A 19,167-nucleotide genomic window follows, 5' to 3' on the forward strand; every position below is an offset into this window, starting at 1 on the left:
TCTGTTAGAAATCGATTCTGGAACAAATCGCAAAGCGACCACATGTATTTTCACAAATCTAATGTTTATGTAGTAGCCCTAAGATTGCTAATGTTAACAGTAGCATAAACGATGACGAGGTAACGATTTGGGAAAAGCAAAGCGGCTTATGTGCCTGAAAGACGAATTCCAGGAAACATTTATTATTCTCAGATTCAAAAGTTTCATTGACTCGCCACTCCACAAGCATGCTCATCAATGTTTACAACTTACAACAACGTCTTCGAATGTACCAAATTGACTACTTCGACAGAAACTACCCGTGAAAAATGTTCCAAAGTAAGGTACGATTATTGTTTATTCAAAGTCGTTTTCGTGGAATGTGCATGTGCTGGCAAAATGTGTCAGGGGTGAGTTTATACAACGTAAGGAATCCTTCTCGTGTATCCGTTGTATGTAACTGTGTATAAATGCTACGCTTTGCACTAAAGTCAATGTGCTCACTTTATAGTTTGACGTATCGTGTTGTGTTGAAACCTGCTGACTTGCATGGTTTGTTGTGCTCAGCGTGTGCCATGGTGACACAGGGGCGGGTCTTCGCTCTCATTAGTTTAGTGGTTTTCATGGCAACGGAACCTGGAAATCCTGCCTGCAGACCTTTTTATAGTAAGGTAGATATAACTTATTTTTTATATTAAACTTACTGAATATTTGTTGCCCTCAATATTCTGTCTTCAGTGACAATGTTGAGTTTGTGCTCCGTTGGTCTCTAAAGATCAGCAGCAGGCAAGCTACTCGCTATTTCTTAACAATCGTTGTACAGAAAGTCTTTCTGGACTCACAGATTTGGATTAATGAAGCAATAAGGTGTAAGGAACGCTTGTAGGTGTCATGAACGTATGTGTGCCTGACATGAGATGGAAACTACTTTTTGCAAAGTTCATTCAAGATCAAGAGTATAATTATACGGAAGACAAATGAACTTGAGGTTTTCCTAGTTTTGCTTGTGAAAAGTCAATGCTGTTTTGCACATTGTCGAAATTTGAAGCCATCCTTTTGGTATTTTCCAAATTCATCAATCCAAAGATGATTTCACAATAATAATTAGCAATGACTTAACAAGGAAGCAAACATGAATTTGCAGCATTTATTTCTAGAAATGAAAAGTGTTTTCATTCTCAAGTGATCTCCTCTGCAACCTTTCTAGAAAATCACAATATCCCATCACTTGTGCGCTTTATTTAGTACAGGCCACATGTGTGGTTGCTGCGCACAATTTCAGGAGGGCTTAATACCAGCAATTTTACTTAAGTAGTCATGTTTGTTCAGTATTTATTTACAAGTGCTGCGATCGCATATAATGTATAAACAGTGCAATTCTCAGGCAATCTGTTCTCTGCTCTGGAAGTTTGTAACTATGCAAGAACAAAATTCTCATTCATCTTTCAACGGAATCTATAATAACAGTTTCAAGGTGGTGCGGTCCAAGGTCACATCCGTCCGTGCGTGTTGTACTCCAGCTACATACTTGCTTGCCTGCCATTACTTTACTTGTATTTAGGAGTCTTGGATGTAAAGCATCCGAATAGAATACCTTAGAAGAGAGGTACAAAACAAATTATTGTAAGTAGAGTGACTTGTAGAGTGTGACAAGAACACCAAATTAAGAGGTGAAAGACCGGATATTTTATACAGTATCTTAATTTCTTATTTATTGTCTTGAGTCATTTATTTACTCAACTGCAGAGTGTCCTTGGCCACTATAAACCTTATGGATTTTGTACACACTTTGCATGTTTTTAATAAACCTCTTTTGTAATGCACGGCCATTCTTACGTTGGTAATGACACCTACTTTGACACATGCTAGGATGGTACTGTAAATACTTTTCCAGGTAACTAGTAGCACCACACCAGCATTTTTTTTAATTGGTGAGGAAAAGGAATGCATGTATACGTCTAGGAGGCAGCATTATTCACTGAAGTCACAACCATTCAGCAAGTAACGAGGGCCGAGCAAAGGGCCACTATTCAAGAAAATAAACAAGTTGAGATGATCCTAATGCTTTATTTGAAGACTCCCTCATGCGTTTTGCAAGGTGTATCATGCTGTTGGCACGATGGATCTTTTAAAATTAGATGGGTCCTGCCATCCTCATTTTTGTGTTACTATTCATGGTTTGGTTTCACTGAGTACGGAAGTCAGTCTGTAAAATATCCTTCAGTTTAGTTTTGTTCGGAAGACTTATTTTGGGACTGCTTTCGTGGTGTTGACAGTTTTCAGTTCTTTAGATTTATTTCTTAACGTACACCCATTTGCTTACAAGTTGTGTGGTGGCCAGTTACACTACAGCATCTTCCTGTCCTGAGATGTTTCGCCACTGCTCATTGAGTGTGTGGGAAGCCCCCCAGTAAGGGGTTAAATGCCGATTAATCCCCCCGCCCTATGGCCACAGAGGAAAACCCTAAGTTCATTTTGGCATGTCCAAGGCGACAGGAGCGTTATTTATTTTCTTTATTCATGCAATCTCCCCAAGATTCTCGTGGTCTTTTCTGGAGTTACTCCCAAACCAAATTTGGATACCGCATATTTTGTGGTTTCCTCACTTGAGATTCCTTTCTCAACGTCCTGCATTTGTTCAGCTGCTGAGCCGTCTCCACTCAATTCTTTTTTTGGTCTCCAAAATTGCATGGTGAAAAAAAAAAGTTTGGCATGCTATCTAGCCGGTGTGAAGGCCTGATGAGCGAGTACTCCACTATGACTACATGTGTTGAATAGTTGTGTCCACATATAGAGAATGGCAGATGCACCAAGATAACAAGCTCCTTGTGTTAATCTGGGCTACTGACGAAGCAGTGCAGCCTCTTCTCTTAATGACAATGTGAGTACTGCCCTACTGCAGTGCTCTCTACTTAGAAAATGTTCTAATCATTTCGCAATGAACATGAGAACATTTTCAAAATGTTGTATTGTGTTAGACTTTCACTGGAATTTTGTTTTAACCATTTTGCAGCAAGAAATTTATCAACAAATCTCATTTGCTGTCCATGGCCTACATTTGAGGGAGTATTTGATAGGGTGTGCGCAGAATGTATGGAAAATAATAATTCCCCAAAAGCTATGTTAGCCACACTGTCACAATTTAGAGTTTGTTGTCTTTATTGTTTAACAGCGTGGTGGCAGGAGATGTGGTTGGCAGTTTCAAGTGCCGTGCACGGCGCTAAACCACTCTAAAATTCCCATTTGGTTTGCATCACTTGTATTTTAAATTACATAAAGCAAATCCCTTTAACCATTACGTTTTCTGTTTTCATAAGATAGAAAACAATAAAATGTGTAAACATGGCAAATATTTTAAATACAAGATTTAAAAAAATGTCATCCCAGCTCATCTAAATTGTTTTCATTTTTTTCTTTTTTTTACAGAAAAGATGCAATTCTCAGAAGTAAGAATCTATTTAGTTCTTACATTCCAGTTCTAATTTTTAATAAAAAAATAAATAAAAAGTCAGTATGTAAATTCAATTTTGTGCCCGGATCAAAACTGAAAATTAAACAGAAATCCACAGGTCAGGATTAGAAAGCTACAGACACGCTACTGTCTTTGTTGATAATAATTTTAATTTTAAATTGGACTCTACTTATCAGAAGCCAGATGGATGAAGAGGTGAGTTGCTGTAATGTGTCGGATCGTATTGGACCATTGTGGATGAGCATTAGACATGTCATACATAACTTATTTAGATGTGAGTAGAGCGTTGTAATCAATGCCGTTTCTACAGCCCAATTATTACAGCCCTATCGACCAATGAAAACATTCCTGAGTCAGACGACTGCATCAATTTAAAAAACGAAATTCAAGATACTAAAACTTTTTATGCTATAATGGAATAGGATGAAGGTAATTGTATTTTTTATACATCTATCTATATTGATGTTGACTGTTTTTAGGCTTCAAGTTAATTTCTCAATTCTATTTATTGAAAAGTGTTTTGTCACATTCTAGGGTCAACATTCAAAGACTTCCTCAGCACAACGAGACTTGAACCAGGTGACTGATGGGACCAAAAGAGCCAGCCTGCAACCTTTCCTCATCTTAGAGTTGAGTCACAATAAACTGACAAGTGAATGGAGACAGTAAAGGACAAAAAAACGGGGGTTCTGTCTTGGACTCCAGCTCCAACGTGCATCTCGCCCACCACCTCTGAAACGTCTGAGGATGCGTGGGATGAGGAGGAAGGACAAGATGATGACTTTTATAGCCAGATGGATGAGAATGGCATCATTGGATTGACACTGGTGGATGACACACAAGATCATGATGACAACACAGAATGTAATCGAATCGCATCTCCTGGACCCCCCATTCCAGAGGATCTTGGTGGTTGTGAGGTACCGAATATGCCACCTGAGGAGCTCAACTACACCCTTGATGAACATCTTGAAGATCTCGATGTGCTGTCCACCTGTGAGTCATTACACCACCTTTAACGTTTGCTGGTCTAAATAACTTAATTAAAAATGTTTTTTTTTTCATTTCGGATTAATTGTGCTGATTTATTTTGTCCTGCTTCTGTATTTTACTGTTTGACAATGTCTAATTAGTATTGCAAAATAGTAATGAAATGAATACTTGTAAAACTTAACAGCATTCTCTTTTATGACATTTTCTTTCGTCCACTTTTATAGTCTACGATGACGTTTGCGTCTTAGAAGAACGCAGAGATAATGAAGACAAGGCAAACAAGGTGAAGACACCAAAGGGGCAAAAGACGGAGCCTTTCTCTAAACGGGACACACACTTGGACATGGCACAGGGGGAGAGAGATGAAGCAGACGGTGAGTGCGGTTTACGAAATGGGCCGGTCAACAATAGCAAAGAAGAGTCGGAAATCATTAATGAGCGGCAATTTTTGGAGTCTCCTCCCTTGGTAGTGGAAGCGAATGGAGATTGCAAACCTCATCATCCAACATACCAGGATTCGTCTCATGCAACCCTGCCCATTTTCACTCACCTGTGCCATTTTACTTCGGGGGAAATGTCTGCTACTCCTTGGATCACAACTGAAACCGTTCCAGACATGTGCTTTTTAGATAGTTTTGCAGACTCAAACAGCCTCATGAGCCGCGCATCTAGTCTTCATCCACAAGAAAACACTGAAAACGAAGAAGAGGAAGAAGAAGAAGAAGAAGAGGAAGAAGAACTAGAAGATGCCATCTCTCCTCAACCTCTAATAACCAATCGCCAGAGTAGCGTTAGCAACGAGAATTCAAAGTCTGGTCCTAAAATACCCACCTACTCACTGGCGGACATGTCACAACCATGTCATGATGCTGAACTTTCAAGGACAAGTTTCCATGACAGACCAAAGGTGGACTGTTGTCACACGCCCAGAAGATCACATGACTCAAGGTGATTCAACTACACTGGTGCCTTGAGATTTGTCTGAAATTGAGTTTTTTGGAGTCATCATTCAAACATTTTATTTTTTTTGCTTTGACTTGCTAGCTGATTTCAGATACTCAGTAGAAACAATAAATTAATTAATTAAAAATTCAAGGCAACACACTTTGAAAACATTTACATTTTTTTTAATCAAAAACTAGGCTTCAAGCTGTTTATTGCAACTCACAGTAGAACTTTACTGACAAACTAAGTAAAACAAAAACAATAAGTACACTTAGGTATTTAAAACAACGACATAACTTTGAGTTTCGTCCTCTAGCTAAATGCTATTTAGTATATATGTTGCAGTGCTTTTGGGTGGAACACAAACAGTGCAGCAACTCCTTGTTGACAGACAATATGTTAGTACTCACCGTCATAAATATTCTGCGTCGAATTACTAATAGGGCCGCACTGATGAGCTTAGAGGGGAGTTGAGAAGTCGGAATGAAACGTTATCATAAAAACCATTGCAGGAACTGCTCCGCTGCAAAATGATTATATTGCCCAGTCAGTGTTTCCAAATTGTCTGTCTTATACTGCTCCAAGGCAGGTACACCAGAAAGAACAGCATTCACTTGATGCAATTTGACAAACTGTTTCCATTCTCAAAAGCCATGGCTTTGTATTGCCAAAAACTGCTTTTAGTATTCTTTTCTGTATGTTAGTCACATGGGACACTTTTAGTGGTACCAGGCATTAAATGAACAAGAAATTAAAGAAACTTAGGCAGTCCAAAAAATTTTTTCTATTTATATTTTTACATTTTCTGTATTTATTGTGCAAAATTATGAAATGCTATTTTTCCTCATTAAAATACACATTAAAACCATTTTGTTATATTTTGGGGAGAAAGGCTGGAAAGGGATTTCCATTCAAGTCAATGGGTAAAGTGTTTTGAGATATAAGTGTTCTACTTGCGTCTCAAGGTAGCACTGTATACTAATTATTTTCTAGTCGACTTCTGGTACCACAGTCATTCTCTTTTCTACACATTGCTTATAATCTGTAAATAATGAACCTCTTTGATATTACAGAAAAGGCTATCCAAGTCTCTGGGTACCAGATTTGTCCAAAGTAAAGCCAAGGGTGTCTTTCCCTAAAGGGGATTACAAGCCTCCCAAGAGCAGATGGTCTTCCAAGAATCCTCCAAAATCCCTGACACCAGAGGCCCCCGTTGTCTTTAAATCTCCTGCTGACATTGTTAAGGAAGTTCTGCTGAACACAGCTGACGGACCTCAGCCACCATTAGACTTCAACAAAAGAACTTCGACTGGCGGTCCTAACGGCACTGTACCTCAGGAGTTCCGATGCCAGCAGAAAGCCGGTATCCTGCTTGATCAGCTCCAGGTACACCTAAGGACTTGTCCACATTGGTGAAACGACTGTGACAGTCTTCTATGGGTTTACTGGCTCAAAGTACACAATGGTACAATTGACAGCCTGCAACTGCAAGTTCATTCTTGTTATTGCATATCATTACTGTCCCATTTAAAATATTTATGTCCATTTTTGTACATTTCTTACATGACTTTTTACATTAACGGAATGTCCGAAACGTGGATATGCCATTAACACTTACGTGTTTTTCACAGGACAGTGACGATATATTTAGTGTTAATGTTATAATTATTGATATTATTATTATTATTATTATTATTTTAGTTTAACGTCAAGTGTGTTCCAAAAAAAAAATCGACACTCCTGATTCTGATCTCTCGAATTAGCATGAAAAATAAAACTAAGAAATACGATATAGATACAAAAATCTTGACGCCACTGTTTGGGGTGGGAAAATATATGGCGTACCATAACATTGATGACTAAATTGAAAAAGAAACTGCAAGCTTTCGGCGGTCTTATGAAAAAAAAATCATCAAGGCAGGTCCAGTTCCATTATGTGGAAGTGCAGTTTATCCCAATTAACTTTCTGAGCACCCGGGACTGCTCACCAGTCAATCACACCCAGTACCTTCAGCCAACCCCAAAAACATTTGACCCCAAACTTTGTGTTTTTTTTTGCAAAATGTAGCCAGGTTTTTGTCTTTATGCCAACCTCAGCGCAAAAATAACTGAAGAATACTGAGGATTGTCGGACGTAGATGCCACGTGCCAATTCATGCTCCTTTAATTAATGTTCTAAGCCACAGGTCTGCAATCCTGTTCCAAGGTGCCTTGTCCTGCCTGTTTTCCATCTATCGCTGCTGCACCGATCCGATCAGATAATCAGCAAGGTCTGCAGAGGCTAGATAATGGTCCTGATCATTTGAAGGTGTGTTGCTGCAGGGAGAAATGAAACAGCCAGGACAGCGGACCTCAAGGAACAGGATTTAAGATCCCTGCTCTAAGGCATCTACCCAGCTTCTTTCCCTTTTCCTGACATACAATACTTTTCATACACACATCCCTCCGATCCTTTGGAAGCTCTCTGACTTTTCATGTCAAATTCAGCTATGGAAATCTTGCCCGAGCTGTGCTTAATCAGAGTCGCTTTAAATGATTTCACATGTTTATTGAATGCTCATACTGTATGTGAGTTTGAGTATGACTATAATGTGGCAACCATTCCAATCTTATTTGAACACTAATGCTGTGCACTTAACTGAAATAAACAAAACTAGACGGTGACATGAACGTAGAACGACGGTCAGGTCATTCTGTAGTTGTCACAATTTCCAAGGTGAAATTACCCAAGATGTTTTTCATCTCTGTAGGCTTTTGATAGCATCTATTAATTTTAACCTTTCGGAATGGAAGGAAATATTGAAAATATGATTGTTGATGTGATTTCCATCAACGTTATCTTTTTTATGTTTCCATTTTTTTCTCACGTTTTCACTGTGGCTTGCAGGAGGACCATGGCAGACTGCTGACTAAGTACGCCGAGGCAGCGAATACAATTGACCGCCTGCGACTGGAAGCCAAGGTTTGATCATCTTCAAAGACTTTTTGAATTGATTGCTTTCATTGCTACTTTCATTTCATTGGGTCTTAAAAAGAAAGAAATGGGGGAAAATGATCAGTTTTCAACTTTATCACTATTAAATAAAAAATTATGCACCTTGTCCCAAATGAAGACAATCAGTATTAAAAGTGGTGGATGAAAAATGATACATGATGAAAAATGATACATGAATGAAATTCACTTTATTCACACATGAGACTCAGAAACAGATTTTATATCATTTATAGATTAAATCTGTCCAAATGTTTTGTGGGGCTACCATTTTATTTGTAATCATCACCTTAATCATGTTTTTTATATGGTCTTTAGTTATTTAAATATTTCTTGCCTGCCTGCTTGGAGCATGGCACTGGTCACACAATAAATTACTGTGAAATTCTTTACACTTGGTTGCGAACCCCTTCACAGTCAATGACAGCCGGAAATCTCGAACACATGCATATCATCAGACTTTGGGTTTAATTCCTTGTGATGCTCTGCCAGGCCTCGACTGCAACTGTTACTTCCTGTTCACGAGCCGTTTCCCCTTCAGTTTTGTCTACAGCAAATGAAATGCATGCTCAATTGGATGAAGGTCAGGTGATCGACTTGGCCCTAAAATAACATTCCGCTTGTTTGCTTTTGCATTATGCTTCAGGTCATTATTCAAATGCACTGTAAAGCTCCGCCCAATAAGCTGAAGTATTTCTTAAATGAATATGAGCTGATGTTACCTAAAACTCCACCAAATTTATCATGTCATCGATAAATAAATACAGGGAACTTTTTCCGTTGGTAGCCACACAAACATTTGAGTGCAAATACCGTCAAATTGAAATTGAAAGCCTGCAGTTGAAGCACATCTTTAATTCCTGCCATTGCTTTTTTTTCTTCTAAAAATGGTCTTTACTAGACTGCTAGAAACTTACATTTTTGTGTGCGCACATTGACAAATCTAATTACCGATAATTTGTTGGATTTACTTTTTTTGGGGGGGGGGTCTGGCAAGCCCAAGGTTTTGTAGCAAATCTGTTGGATTGTCATCATTTATTTTCTGCACTGCATGTCAAAAATAGTATTAACCATGTTCCACAATCTACTCAGGCTCTGGCTACATCTACACTCTAGACACGAGAGAAATAAGGAAAATAAAGTCAAATTCCGCTCAAATTTGTCACAATCCCTTTATTCACATAATTTAATTTGAATGCTGTGGCTCTAGTCCCATCGCTACCAACAGATATTAAATAAAGTACTAAAAAATACATTTATGATTGTCGTGAATGGGTCGAGGGTAAGTAAGGTAGGCTGCATGATTTTGTCATTGTGGGTAACACCATTTTGTTTTTCCTTTCCATTTTTACAAGGTTAACCTGTACTCTGAACAACCAAAGCCTACTCACGTCATGCCATCAGGACTGCACGTGGAGCCTTCAACGTTCATGCGGCTGGACTTTCCTCAAGCTCAGAAAGCAGAGCCCAGCTCAGTTTCGCCTCAGCCAAGTGGACCCGTCCCACACATAAGTAATTTTTTCATAATCTTCACCTCTGCTCAAATAAAGCGGATCTCATTCATTCGAGAATTATGAAATTGTTTTAGCTGTGCTAAAACACACACACACACACACATACAAAAGAACATGACATATAAGACAAGCCAATTTTGAGCATTATCTAATGCAGTGCTTCTCAATTATTTTCCGTTACGCCCCCCTTAGCAAGAAGGAAACACCGACTCTCCGCCGTAACTAAAAATAATAGCATTGCAAAACAAACCTGCACGTAGAGTTCAAATTCGCTGTGCACAGAGGCCAATGAGAGCGCCACTGCCAACTACTGGAGTGGATGTGCAATTACACTTTATTGTAGTACGCCGGGGGAAAAAAACATGTTCCGCAGGTTCACACGCGTTCCCCTCAGCATTGCCGGCCTCCCCCGCCCCACTATTTGAGAAGCACTGATCTAATGGTAAATACACCTAATAAAGTATTCCTTCTCATGCATTGTATGTGTAATGAACAGGGACTCCCTCTGCCTCCATTTCAAAGAGCTTGGAGTCCCCAGGCAATCAGAAGGTGACAAATACACTCTACGCACAGGCCGACAAGTTCCTCCAGCAGGTTGTCAACTTCTCATTTCTTTATTATGTCAAATGTGTGTGTGGTTCAATTCATTATATGGTGTTCTTTGTTCTCATTCAGCTTCGAAGTTTTGAGGACTTACTGAAGAGTAAAACACCTTTCCAAAAGGTGAAGGTGAGACTAGCTCTTTGGAATCCTTAAGATGGCTTCCACATATTCACGCTCATCAACTGGTGCCTCTGTCTAGGAACTTGCACATCTTTATCACGGACTGGACTCTTTAGAAAGAGGCTACCTGTCAGCTAGGAAAGAACACAAAGTCCTACAGCAGCAAGGCACAGAGCACGGCGACTTTGACCCCACCCGGTAGGAGGACTGGATTTCATTTTGATTCCTTATTACCAATTATGACATTTTTGTGTTGCGTCTGTTAGAGAGCTGGAGGACTTCATTTATCAGTGCGGGCAGCATATGGATGAGCTGAAAGAGAGGGTTGATCAGATTTCTCGTCATGCTGGTTCTGGACATTCTCTTTGTCCGCAAGACTTAAAATCTCCCACATCCGATGATTCTTGCGCAGAGGTAACGTCACCCTTCTCTGTCTTAGAGCAGTCTGTTTCTGACCTGTGCCGTCTCACGCACTATTATTCATGCGACATTACATGGAACATCGATTTGTCCACAGCGCATATTGCTTGGGGTTGATTAGCATTTTGGAAATATGTACTCAAATTGAAATATGTTTGGCAATTTGCCTTTTACATCATTTTACTTTTGTCATGGAGAACACGCAACAAGTTTACAAATACAAATACGAGTCCGATACAAAGCCAGACAATTATTTTTTCAAATCCTGAACCTGCGTAAGGTGGCCTAATGGGGCTTTTAAGTAATGTATTTTTATAGAAAAGCATTATCAAATCAAATTTTAAATAAATACATCAAATTCTTTCAAAATAGAGGTTCTCTACGCAACAGAAAACTGGGCCATTGGTTGTGAATGAGATTTGACAATGTACTCGCAACCAATTCATTTACTATAGTCATGTTGCAAAGATTAGTACACACCATATTAGATTAAACTTTTTAAAAAGACAAAAAAAAAGTTCTGTTCAATTTTTTAATAAGAATCTTAGTTTTCAAAATGGGTAAACTATATGAAAACATTATGTATTATTAAATATATACTTATATACCATTTAAAGCAGGTGTGGGCAAACTACGGCCCAGGGGCCACATGTGGCCTGTTAAATGTTTTAATCCGGCCCGCCGAACTTGAAAAAATTTAAATGAATAAACCTTGTTAATGTTTTATTTTCTAAATACTGTGGTGTCAAACACAGATATTTCATTGTAATGCTTCTGTTCATTTTCATTTAAAATTAAATGTATTTTTTTTCTACGATGAGGTGAGGTTACCAAAACACTCCATCCATCTGCACCTGCCCCTCTGTCAAATTTTAGAACCCATTGTGGCCCACCAATCAAAAAGTTTGCCCACCCCTGATTCCAAGGATAATGATACACAGTGACTGACTTACACTGTCAGGTGTCAGTACTTAAACAAATCTTTTCCATTGCAAATGTTTGTTGTGCATTAATTATTAAGTCCACTCAAGTAGCTACAGTAAATAAAGCCACCATACGCCATAGAGCGCTACAGTCACAGTGATGAATATTATTTCATATTTATACGAGTTGTTCATCAGCAGCCTCAATTTTGAAGCTGAAAATGATCTGTTTGATAAGCTTGTCATGATTTCATCCGCTTCACAGCAGAGAGATTACAATGATTAAGGTCATAAATGATATATACGGTTGAGTACTGATTAGGGTAAAGCATCTGTGTTGGTATTATCGGACCTGAGTGCTGCTTTTGATACAGTGGACCACTGAATCCTGTTACCTAGATTAGAGAACTGGGTACGACTCTCTGGTTCAGTGGCACAAATCTAATTTTCGTTACAGGAAGTACTTTGTCTCAATTGGTAGCTGTGTGTCAGCGCAAAAGTCCATGTCATGTGGATTCCTACAAGGGTCCATTTTAGGATGTCTGCAGTTTAATAAAGTGGGCTGCTTAATTCAAAATATTTTACCATTCACTATGCAGATGACACACAAATATACATTTCACAGACACTACGAGATCACAGGGTCAGAGGAATGGCGGTGAGATTGACCTAGAGATGCTTGTACATCCTTTTACATCCAGTAGATTAGATTAACATACCATTCTGTTCAATTGACTTTCAAAACAAGTTGTTCGTGCTGCTGCCAAAGTCCTGGGAAAAAAAAAAAAAAAAACAAGAATCTGAGCATAAAGCGCTACTTTTAAAATCTTTTCACTGGTTGCCACTTAGTCAGAAAATTGACTTAAGTTAAGTCAGAAATTTGTAACTGGATCAGCACCTAAATACATGCTTGTGCCATATGAACAACCATCAATATTTCTGAGATCATCTGGGGCTGCCCCAAGCGTCAAATCTAAATATGGTGAAGCAGCATTTTGTTGCTATGCTGCAAAAACCTGGAATAAACTCTTCTAGAATGTTAGGTACGCCCCCACTCCGAACAACTTTAAATTGAAACTAAAAACTTTTCATTATTCCACTCCTTAATCTGTGTATTAATGGATTCTAACATACAACCCACCCTTCTCTGTTTCTAACTGCATACTTGGAATCATTTTTAAATAGTTTTGTCTCATTTTACCGTTTGATTCGAATTGTTTTTGAAGTATTTTTAATTGTAAAACACTTTGAATTGTTTAGTGAATTGTGTTGTACAAGTAAGCCTCTCTTTCAGTTGTAATCAATATTTCGCATTATTATCTTTGTAAAGGAAGTTTTTAATGCATTTGGATTTATTAGATTATGCAGTTGTACTAAAAGGGTGTTTCGTGTCTCTGTAGTAAATATACAGTATGTTACCGTAGGTTTGTCCTTCTTTCCAGAGTCAACATACGCCTTTATTGCTTGATTCAGTAGAGTTGACCAAGAAGGAAGTTGGGCTAGTTAACCTGAATCCTTCTGATTTCAAGAAAAGATGTGCTGAACAAGCCAAAGATGTTGATCAGTAAGCGCACACAAATTTGCTATGTTAAGAGGCTTTGTTATGTTTCATGAAGTGCCGTGTTGTCACTATGCAGGAGTTCAACGGAGCATCACACACAGGATCCTAATAGCAGAAGGAGGAAGGAGTTTAGGAAGTCCTACAGCAGCAGTCAGACCAGTCTGGCAGAAATAAGTGCATCAGAGAAGAAAAGCGCCAAACCCCAAACTGGGATTAGGAGAATGCTTTCTCAGGTCGGCAGTGACCCGCTGACTTAAAATGACCTTATTCTCGCTCAGCAGAATTTAGCCAAGTATGTTGCATGTACAGTGAATCGATGTGTTCTGTGTTGAGCAGGACGGGGTTATTTCTCCAGGAACGGACAGCGGCTTTGTTGGTTCTGAGTGTAGTCATCAGATTTGGTCTGCAAATTACAGTTCTTGCCACCAGAGAGCCTCAGAGCGGTGAGTAGGTATCCTTGACTCGTGCAGCAGAGATCGTGGGTACTTTGCCAAACCATGAATAACACGCTCACATGCCATTCATTCATTTTCCAATCATGTTGCCATCACTTTTCTTTTCCAATATGCAATTCTGTTGTACACTATGAAGTACAATACTATCGCGCTTTCGCAATTGCTCCAGCTGTAGCAAAGCGTTTTACAGAAGAGTCAACATAAAATAACAACAAAGTCAACTTCTGGTCTTTTCAGTGTTTCAGGGTCTGCAGAAGTGACCTCAGTGAAGCCTCAGACAATCCGAACCTCAACGCCAGCTCGTGACTCCTCACAATCACAAAGGCGCACATCGATAGAACCCACTGAATATTTCCAAACAGCTATGAGGAGATCCTGTCCGGGGGAGCGCAAACAAAGGCAGTGGGTCCATCAGTCAGATTCAAGCAGGACTGACAGTGAAACCAGTGAGTTTGCGAGTGTGTTTCTCTAGTTGGGGGCAGTCTCCAAAATTCCAAATTCACGGCACAGATGTGCTTCCACCTCGAGACTCTAGTGTACCACATCTAAAGCATGACAGAAAATGACTGCGACCATACCCACAGCAGCGGAGTCCTCCCTTTCACAGGTCTTCTGGCTGGCATCTATTAAATTATCAACATCGGGTCTAACCTGTCAGTATAGTTAAGCCGCTTTACGATGCTCACAAAAATTGAGTACTCAATGTCTAACTTTAAAATATCCATTTTTAATAATTAATTATAACCATCTATATGTCCTCCCTTTCTTCTGTATATAACTTCTTGTCATCTGTGTACGCAGCCCATATCGTGTCTGAAGACACACAAAGTAGTCAATATGAAGAAACCCTCCGCTGTTCCTCCCCAAGCTCCTCCCCCTCTGCTGTGCATCATCACCATGGCGACGCTCTTAAAACACTCAGGACCAGTCAGGTGGTGACTTGCAAGTGAGTGTGTGACGCAGCAGCTGCCATGACAACAGCTGTGCAAACAAAGCATCCCTCCAGACACTTGTACACATGACTTTTGTAACCATTTGTTTTGAGAGTGTCCATCTTCACAGCTCATAAAATGCTGACAGGGGCTTTTTTTCCATTGACATCAAGAATTATTTCATGTATTTTATTCCAGGCCTGGCTGCAAATGAGTAAGGTTACATATAAAGAGGTAGCCTGCTCTGTCTTTTGCCCTGCATGTTTTGGTGTGGAATAACTCATTCGTGTGTATTATATGTGTGCTGAGATTAACACTTGCATTGATTTCATTGGGTAGTGTTGTATTGAATGTTTCCACAGTACAGCACTCAAATTGCCTTTGCCTTTATAGACCTTTGACATGAGTTGCAGTGGGAAAAAAATGTTCAAAAAATGACATTGTACCTTTGACTAGATGTGACTTTAAACTTGTCTTCTTCATAGTGATTCAAGTCAGGCTCTGCAGGCTATCAAGTCCACCAGGCCAAAGCACACAAGGGAGAGTCCTGTAAGGAGTGTCAGGTTGGTTCTTTTCCTCAAAGTATGACCACTAATGTTCATACATAGGTTTCCTCACACTACACATGCCCATTACATAGGAAGTCGACTCATTAATGCATCTGTTTAAAATGAACAATTAGCAAGGAAGAAGTATGCTGGCGTATTTTGATTTAATTGAACATTCCAATCGGTACACATGCACAAAAGAAAAAGTCCTAGAAGAACTCTAATTAAAAAGAAAATCTGCCAAATCGTTACACACGAACTATACACACTTCTGTGCATCACACACACACACACGCATCTAATTTGTTGATTTAATAATGATTCATTCTTGCAGCTGTTCATTGTGTATGCAATCTATTGGGGGGTTTTTTTGCATGAAATTATTGTTTTCCTCTAATTGTATATTTCTTAGAATTTTTTTGTAAACTTTATTATGCGGTTCATTTTATTGCATATTGAGACTAATATCAAGTGTAATGTCAGGGCGTATACAACACTTTCACCGCCTTTCATCATCTTTTTCTCTGTTTTTGTTACTTTCCAATGAAGAGAGCACATGGAAAGTACTGCAATTATCTAGTCTGCTCGAGCCCTTTGTACTGGATATCACGCTTGTATTTGTGTAACGACTCAGCGTCTGTGTCCTTGACATAACTTAAATTGTCTATTTGTTGCATAGGTCTCCAGAGCACTTGAGTGATGCAGGTGGAAGCAGCAGAAAAAAATGGACAATTGATGGGAGTGAGGTGGAGAAGGTGGTGAGACGCACTGCCAGGAAAAGATTGACGCACAGACAACAAACACGTGACACATGTACGTTTATCTGAAATCACACTGCACCCTTCATTACGATCGTCTTCATTCCACAACGTCAACTCCAAGATCTTTTGTATGTGTATATTCGGATAGTTATCAAATGCAGGACCATTGAACGTTCGAATCTGTATGTGATGATTTTTATGTTTCAGCAACTGGAACGGAGGATGAAAATTTCACCCGTCGACTTCTGGTGTCGAGATCCACTCAAACATCTATTGCAGCAGCTGACAGCCAACCTTCATACACAATTGCCCAAGTCCAGCACAAAAGTAGGAATATGCATCACGCTTTAAAACTGATATTCAAGCCAGGAGAAGTTAATCTTGATAGTTTTATGTGGAATTACATCAGTGTATGTTTTGCAGTGCGGGATCATGCTGAGCGTGCAGATGACGTTGATGGCAGGATAAGTGGAGTTCTTCCTTGTTCTCAATGTTTGTCACATCACAAAGTGTCTACTGAAAGTAAGCAGCATTCCGTCATCCTGAAGGAGAACTCTTATCTTTTGAGTTGTCAATCTTTATTGTGGCTGTTTTTTTACCAGCAGAACCAGCAGGTGGCAACCGAGAGCCAGCCCAGTTGTGTTCCTGTCTTTGTCATCACTGTCATCATTGTGGACATTCTGACAGCAAGACGATCAGTGAGCAAGGTGATGAGGCCATGTGGTCAAACCGCATTTACAATTGAGCTAGCAGTTACTCATTTGCAGTGCATTGCAGTCATCAAGAATGATTGTGGTTTATCTTTAAGATATCAATACCCACGCAACACAATAATCTGACCAGAATATACTTAAAGGAGGTGATGATCCAAGATGGCCCATTTCTCACTAACAAGCTCAGTTTATCTATTATTTGATCAGGAAACTGCAATTAGTTATCCTTTGCTTTTTTTATGTATTCACATCGAACTGGTATATGCTGTATCCTGCAAATTAGTTCAGTTTTATAATAAATGATAGAAATAGTAGCACTTCTGGAAGTGTTTGTTGAAATGACTAATGCGATGTGTTTCGCAGAATGTTGCAGAGACTCAAATACTCCCAGGATCACCAGCTGCACGCGAACAGAGTCTCCCAGCAGGGCGGCAGGACCTGCTTTGTGCCCGACACCATTGCTGTAAGGGGCTTGTGCGCTTGACACCCCCCCCCCCCACACACACACACACACTAATTTATCAATTTATTCATATGAGCTGTCACAGTTAATGTGTGATTTTATGATTTTTAGCCTTTATCTCCAACCTCAACCCGTCCACGTGTGCACCACCAACACGGGCTCCCACTCAAAGGTCGACAGTAGCAAAGAAGAGGAGAGGTTGCGACCCTCGCCGTGCGTGGTTCCGCAACGCTCTGTGGATGACGCCCTCCTAGCTGCGCGGAAGATTAAACACAGGTCAAAACGGATGGTTCGTTCACTGACAGCAGGCCTGCGCTCTCTCGAGCGACTGTCCAAGTCCCGCTCCAATTCCAACTCAGACTGACGAACAGTGCGTCTGTTCATGGAGCCTGCCTGGTGCAGGTGAATTGACTTCTCACAAATTTGGAAACAGATGCTGCCTATATTTATTTTTTGCTATTCAATGCAGCTTTTGTTTTGTCTCTGTTGGCCAGATATAATTTTTGAGGGCATAGTTGTTATTTCAACAGCTGTGCTGACATACCTTATGGACAAATTGACCCCACAATCTTTGATGCTGTATTTCAAAATCATTAATAATTGGATGTTTATCTAAGAGCATGTTCGGAAATTCACTTTGACGCCCGTGCACTACTCTGAGAGTGGGTGTGTTTGGAGAGGCAGAGTGCGCTGAACTCCCATTAATTCCCGAAAGCAGCCAGCGCTGCCTTGAGGTACTCCCTGAATAACCAAACAGCATATTTGAGCAGTGCGTGCCTGGATCATTTTTCCGAAGGCACCCCATATTAGACTGGGTGACTGTTTGCGTTTTACCAGGAAGTGGACTTCAGATTGAGTGACTCTAGATTGAGTCCATGGACAATCTGACTGATATTGTTGCACAAATTGATTTTCGAACCAAGCAATTTAGGGGAAAGGTTCTCTCGCCTTAGTCCACCTTTCGTCAGACTGAGCTGGGATAAGCTCCATGCTGGTGTAGAAAATGGATGGAAAGGGTGCAAGCCACTCTTTTGGACAGCCTGTCGAACTGCCTCAGCCTTGCGGTGTTAACTGCTAATTATGATGTAATGCAAGATCAGCGTGGTTTCTTCATTGCATAAATGACTTGTGTTGTTGGCATTGCCCTATCACGCAACAATTGTTTGTGCATATTTTAAATTTTGTGCATATTTTAAATTTTGTGGAATCAGATTTAGTTTTTCTTGTCTGTCTTCATACGTGGGACTGCAAATGAAGCTCGCTTAATTTCACATGCACATGTTTCATTTTGTACTTGAAAATATTACTGTGAAGATGAATAGTGTTTATATCGACATTTTATTTTATATATTTTTTTGTATGTGTCCTAGAAACCTTTTACACTATACAGCGGCCATATAAAGGTTGAACAGTTTGTGACGTACTGATTATTGTGTGATCAATATTGTAAAGAGAGGTTATTTATCAGACTTGTAAAAATGGAGACGACACCCATTTATTCTGGTCGAAAACTAAACTAACCATGTAAATAGGAATACCCTTCTAGACATAAACTTATATTAGATATATTATTCTTGTATTCTAGCTGTCTGCAAGTACTATATGTTAAACTATAAATTAAAACAAATTTTGGTGTAAAACACGTTTTGGTCCTAGCATCCTATGTATCCAATTACAGCCAAAGTGACGTAGCTAAAGGCCACCTATCTATGTCCTTTTGATGGGGAATGGTATTGTCTTTTAGTAACAGTGATAACCTCTTCAGAAAACAGT

At 39.6% G+C, this 19,167-nt stretch overlaps 1 protein-coding gene across 5 annotated transcripts; it reads left to right on the forward strand.

Annotated features, from left to right (window-relative positions):
* Positions 1–205: 205 nt before the first annotated feature.
* Positions 206–18,813, forward strand: akna (AT-hook transcription factor). Of its 5 annotated transcripts, none has more exons than XM_088282264.1 (22): positions 206–323; positions 3,986–4,447; positions 4,669–5,392; positions 6,463–6,775; positions 8,277–8,351; positions 9,737–9,893; positions 10,392–10,489; positions 10,571–10,624; positions 10,698–10,816; positions 10,885–11,032; positions 13,404–13,525; positions 13,599–13,755; positions 13,859–13,965; positions 14,215–14,423; positions 14,779–14,923; positions 15,395–15,472; positions 16,137–16,270; positions 16,426–16,545; positions 16,642–16,740; positions 16,821–16,925; positions 17,295–17,394; positions 17,506–18,813. In XM_088282264.1, exons 2-22 carry the CDS (start codon positions 4,108–4,110, stop codon positions 17,756–17,758), a joined length of 3,657 nt encoding a protein of 1,218 aa, XP_088138390.1. In that variant the 5' UTR covers positions 206–323; positions 3,986–4,107; the 3' UTR covers positions 17,759–18,813. The 5 variants fall into 5 exon arrangements, with proteins under 5 accessions (XP_088138390.1, XP_088138393.1, XP_088138394.1 ...); XM_088282267.1 differs by having other exon boundaries at positions 16,824–16,925; XM_088282268.1 differs by having other exon boundaries at positions 10,571–10,618.
* The last annotated feature ends 354 nt before the right edge of the window (positions 18,814–19,167 follow it).

Source organism: Idiotropiscis lumnitzeri, chromosome 18, assembly GCF_059441095.1.
Source record: "Idiotropiscis lumnitzeri isolate Australia: NSW breed Sydney's pygmy pipehorse chromosome 18, RoL_Ilum_1.0, whole genome shotgun sequence".
NCBI lineage: Eukaryota > Metazoa > Chordata > Actinopteri > Syngnathiformes > Syngnathidae > Idiotropiscis > Idiotropiscis lumnitzeri.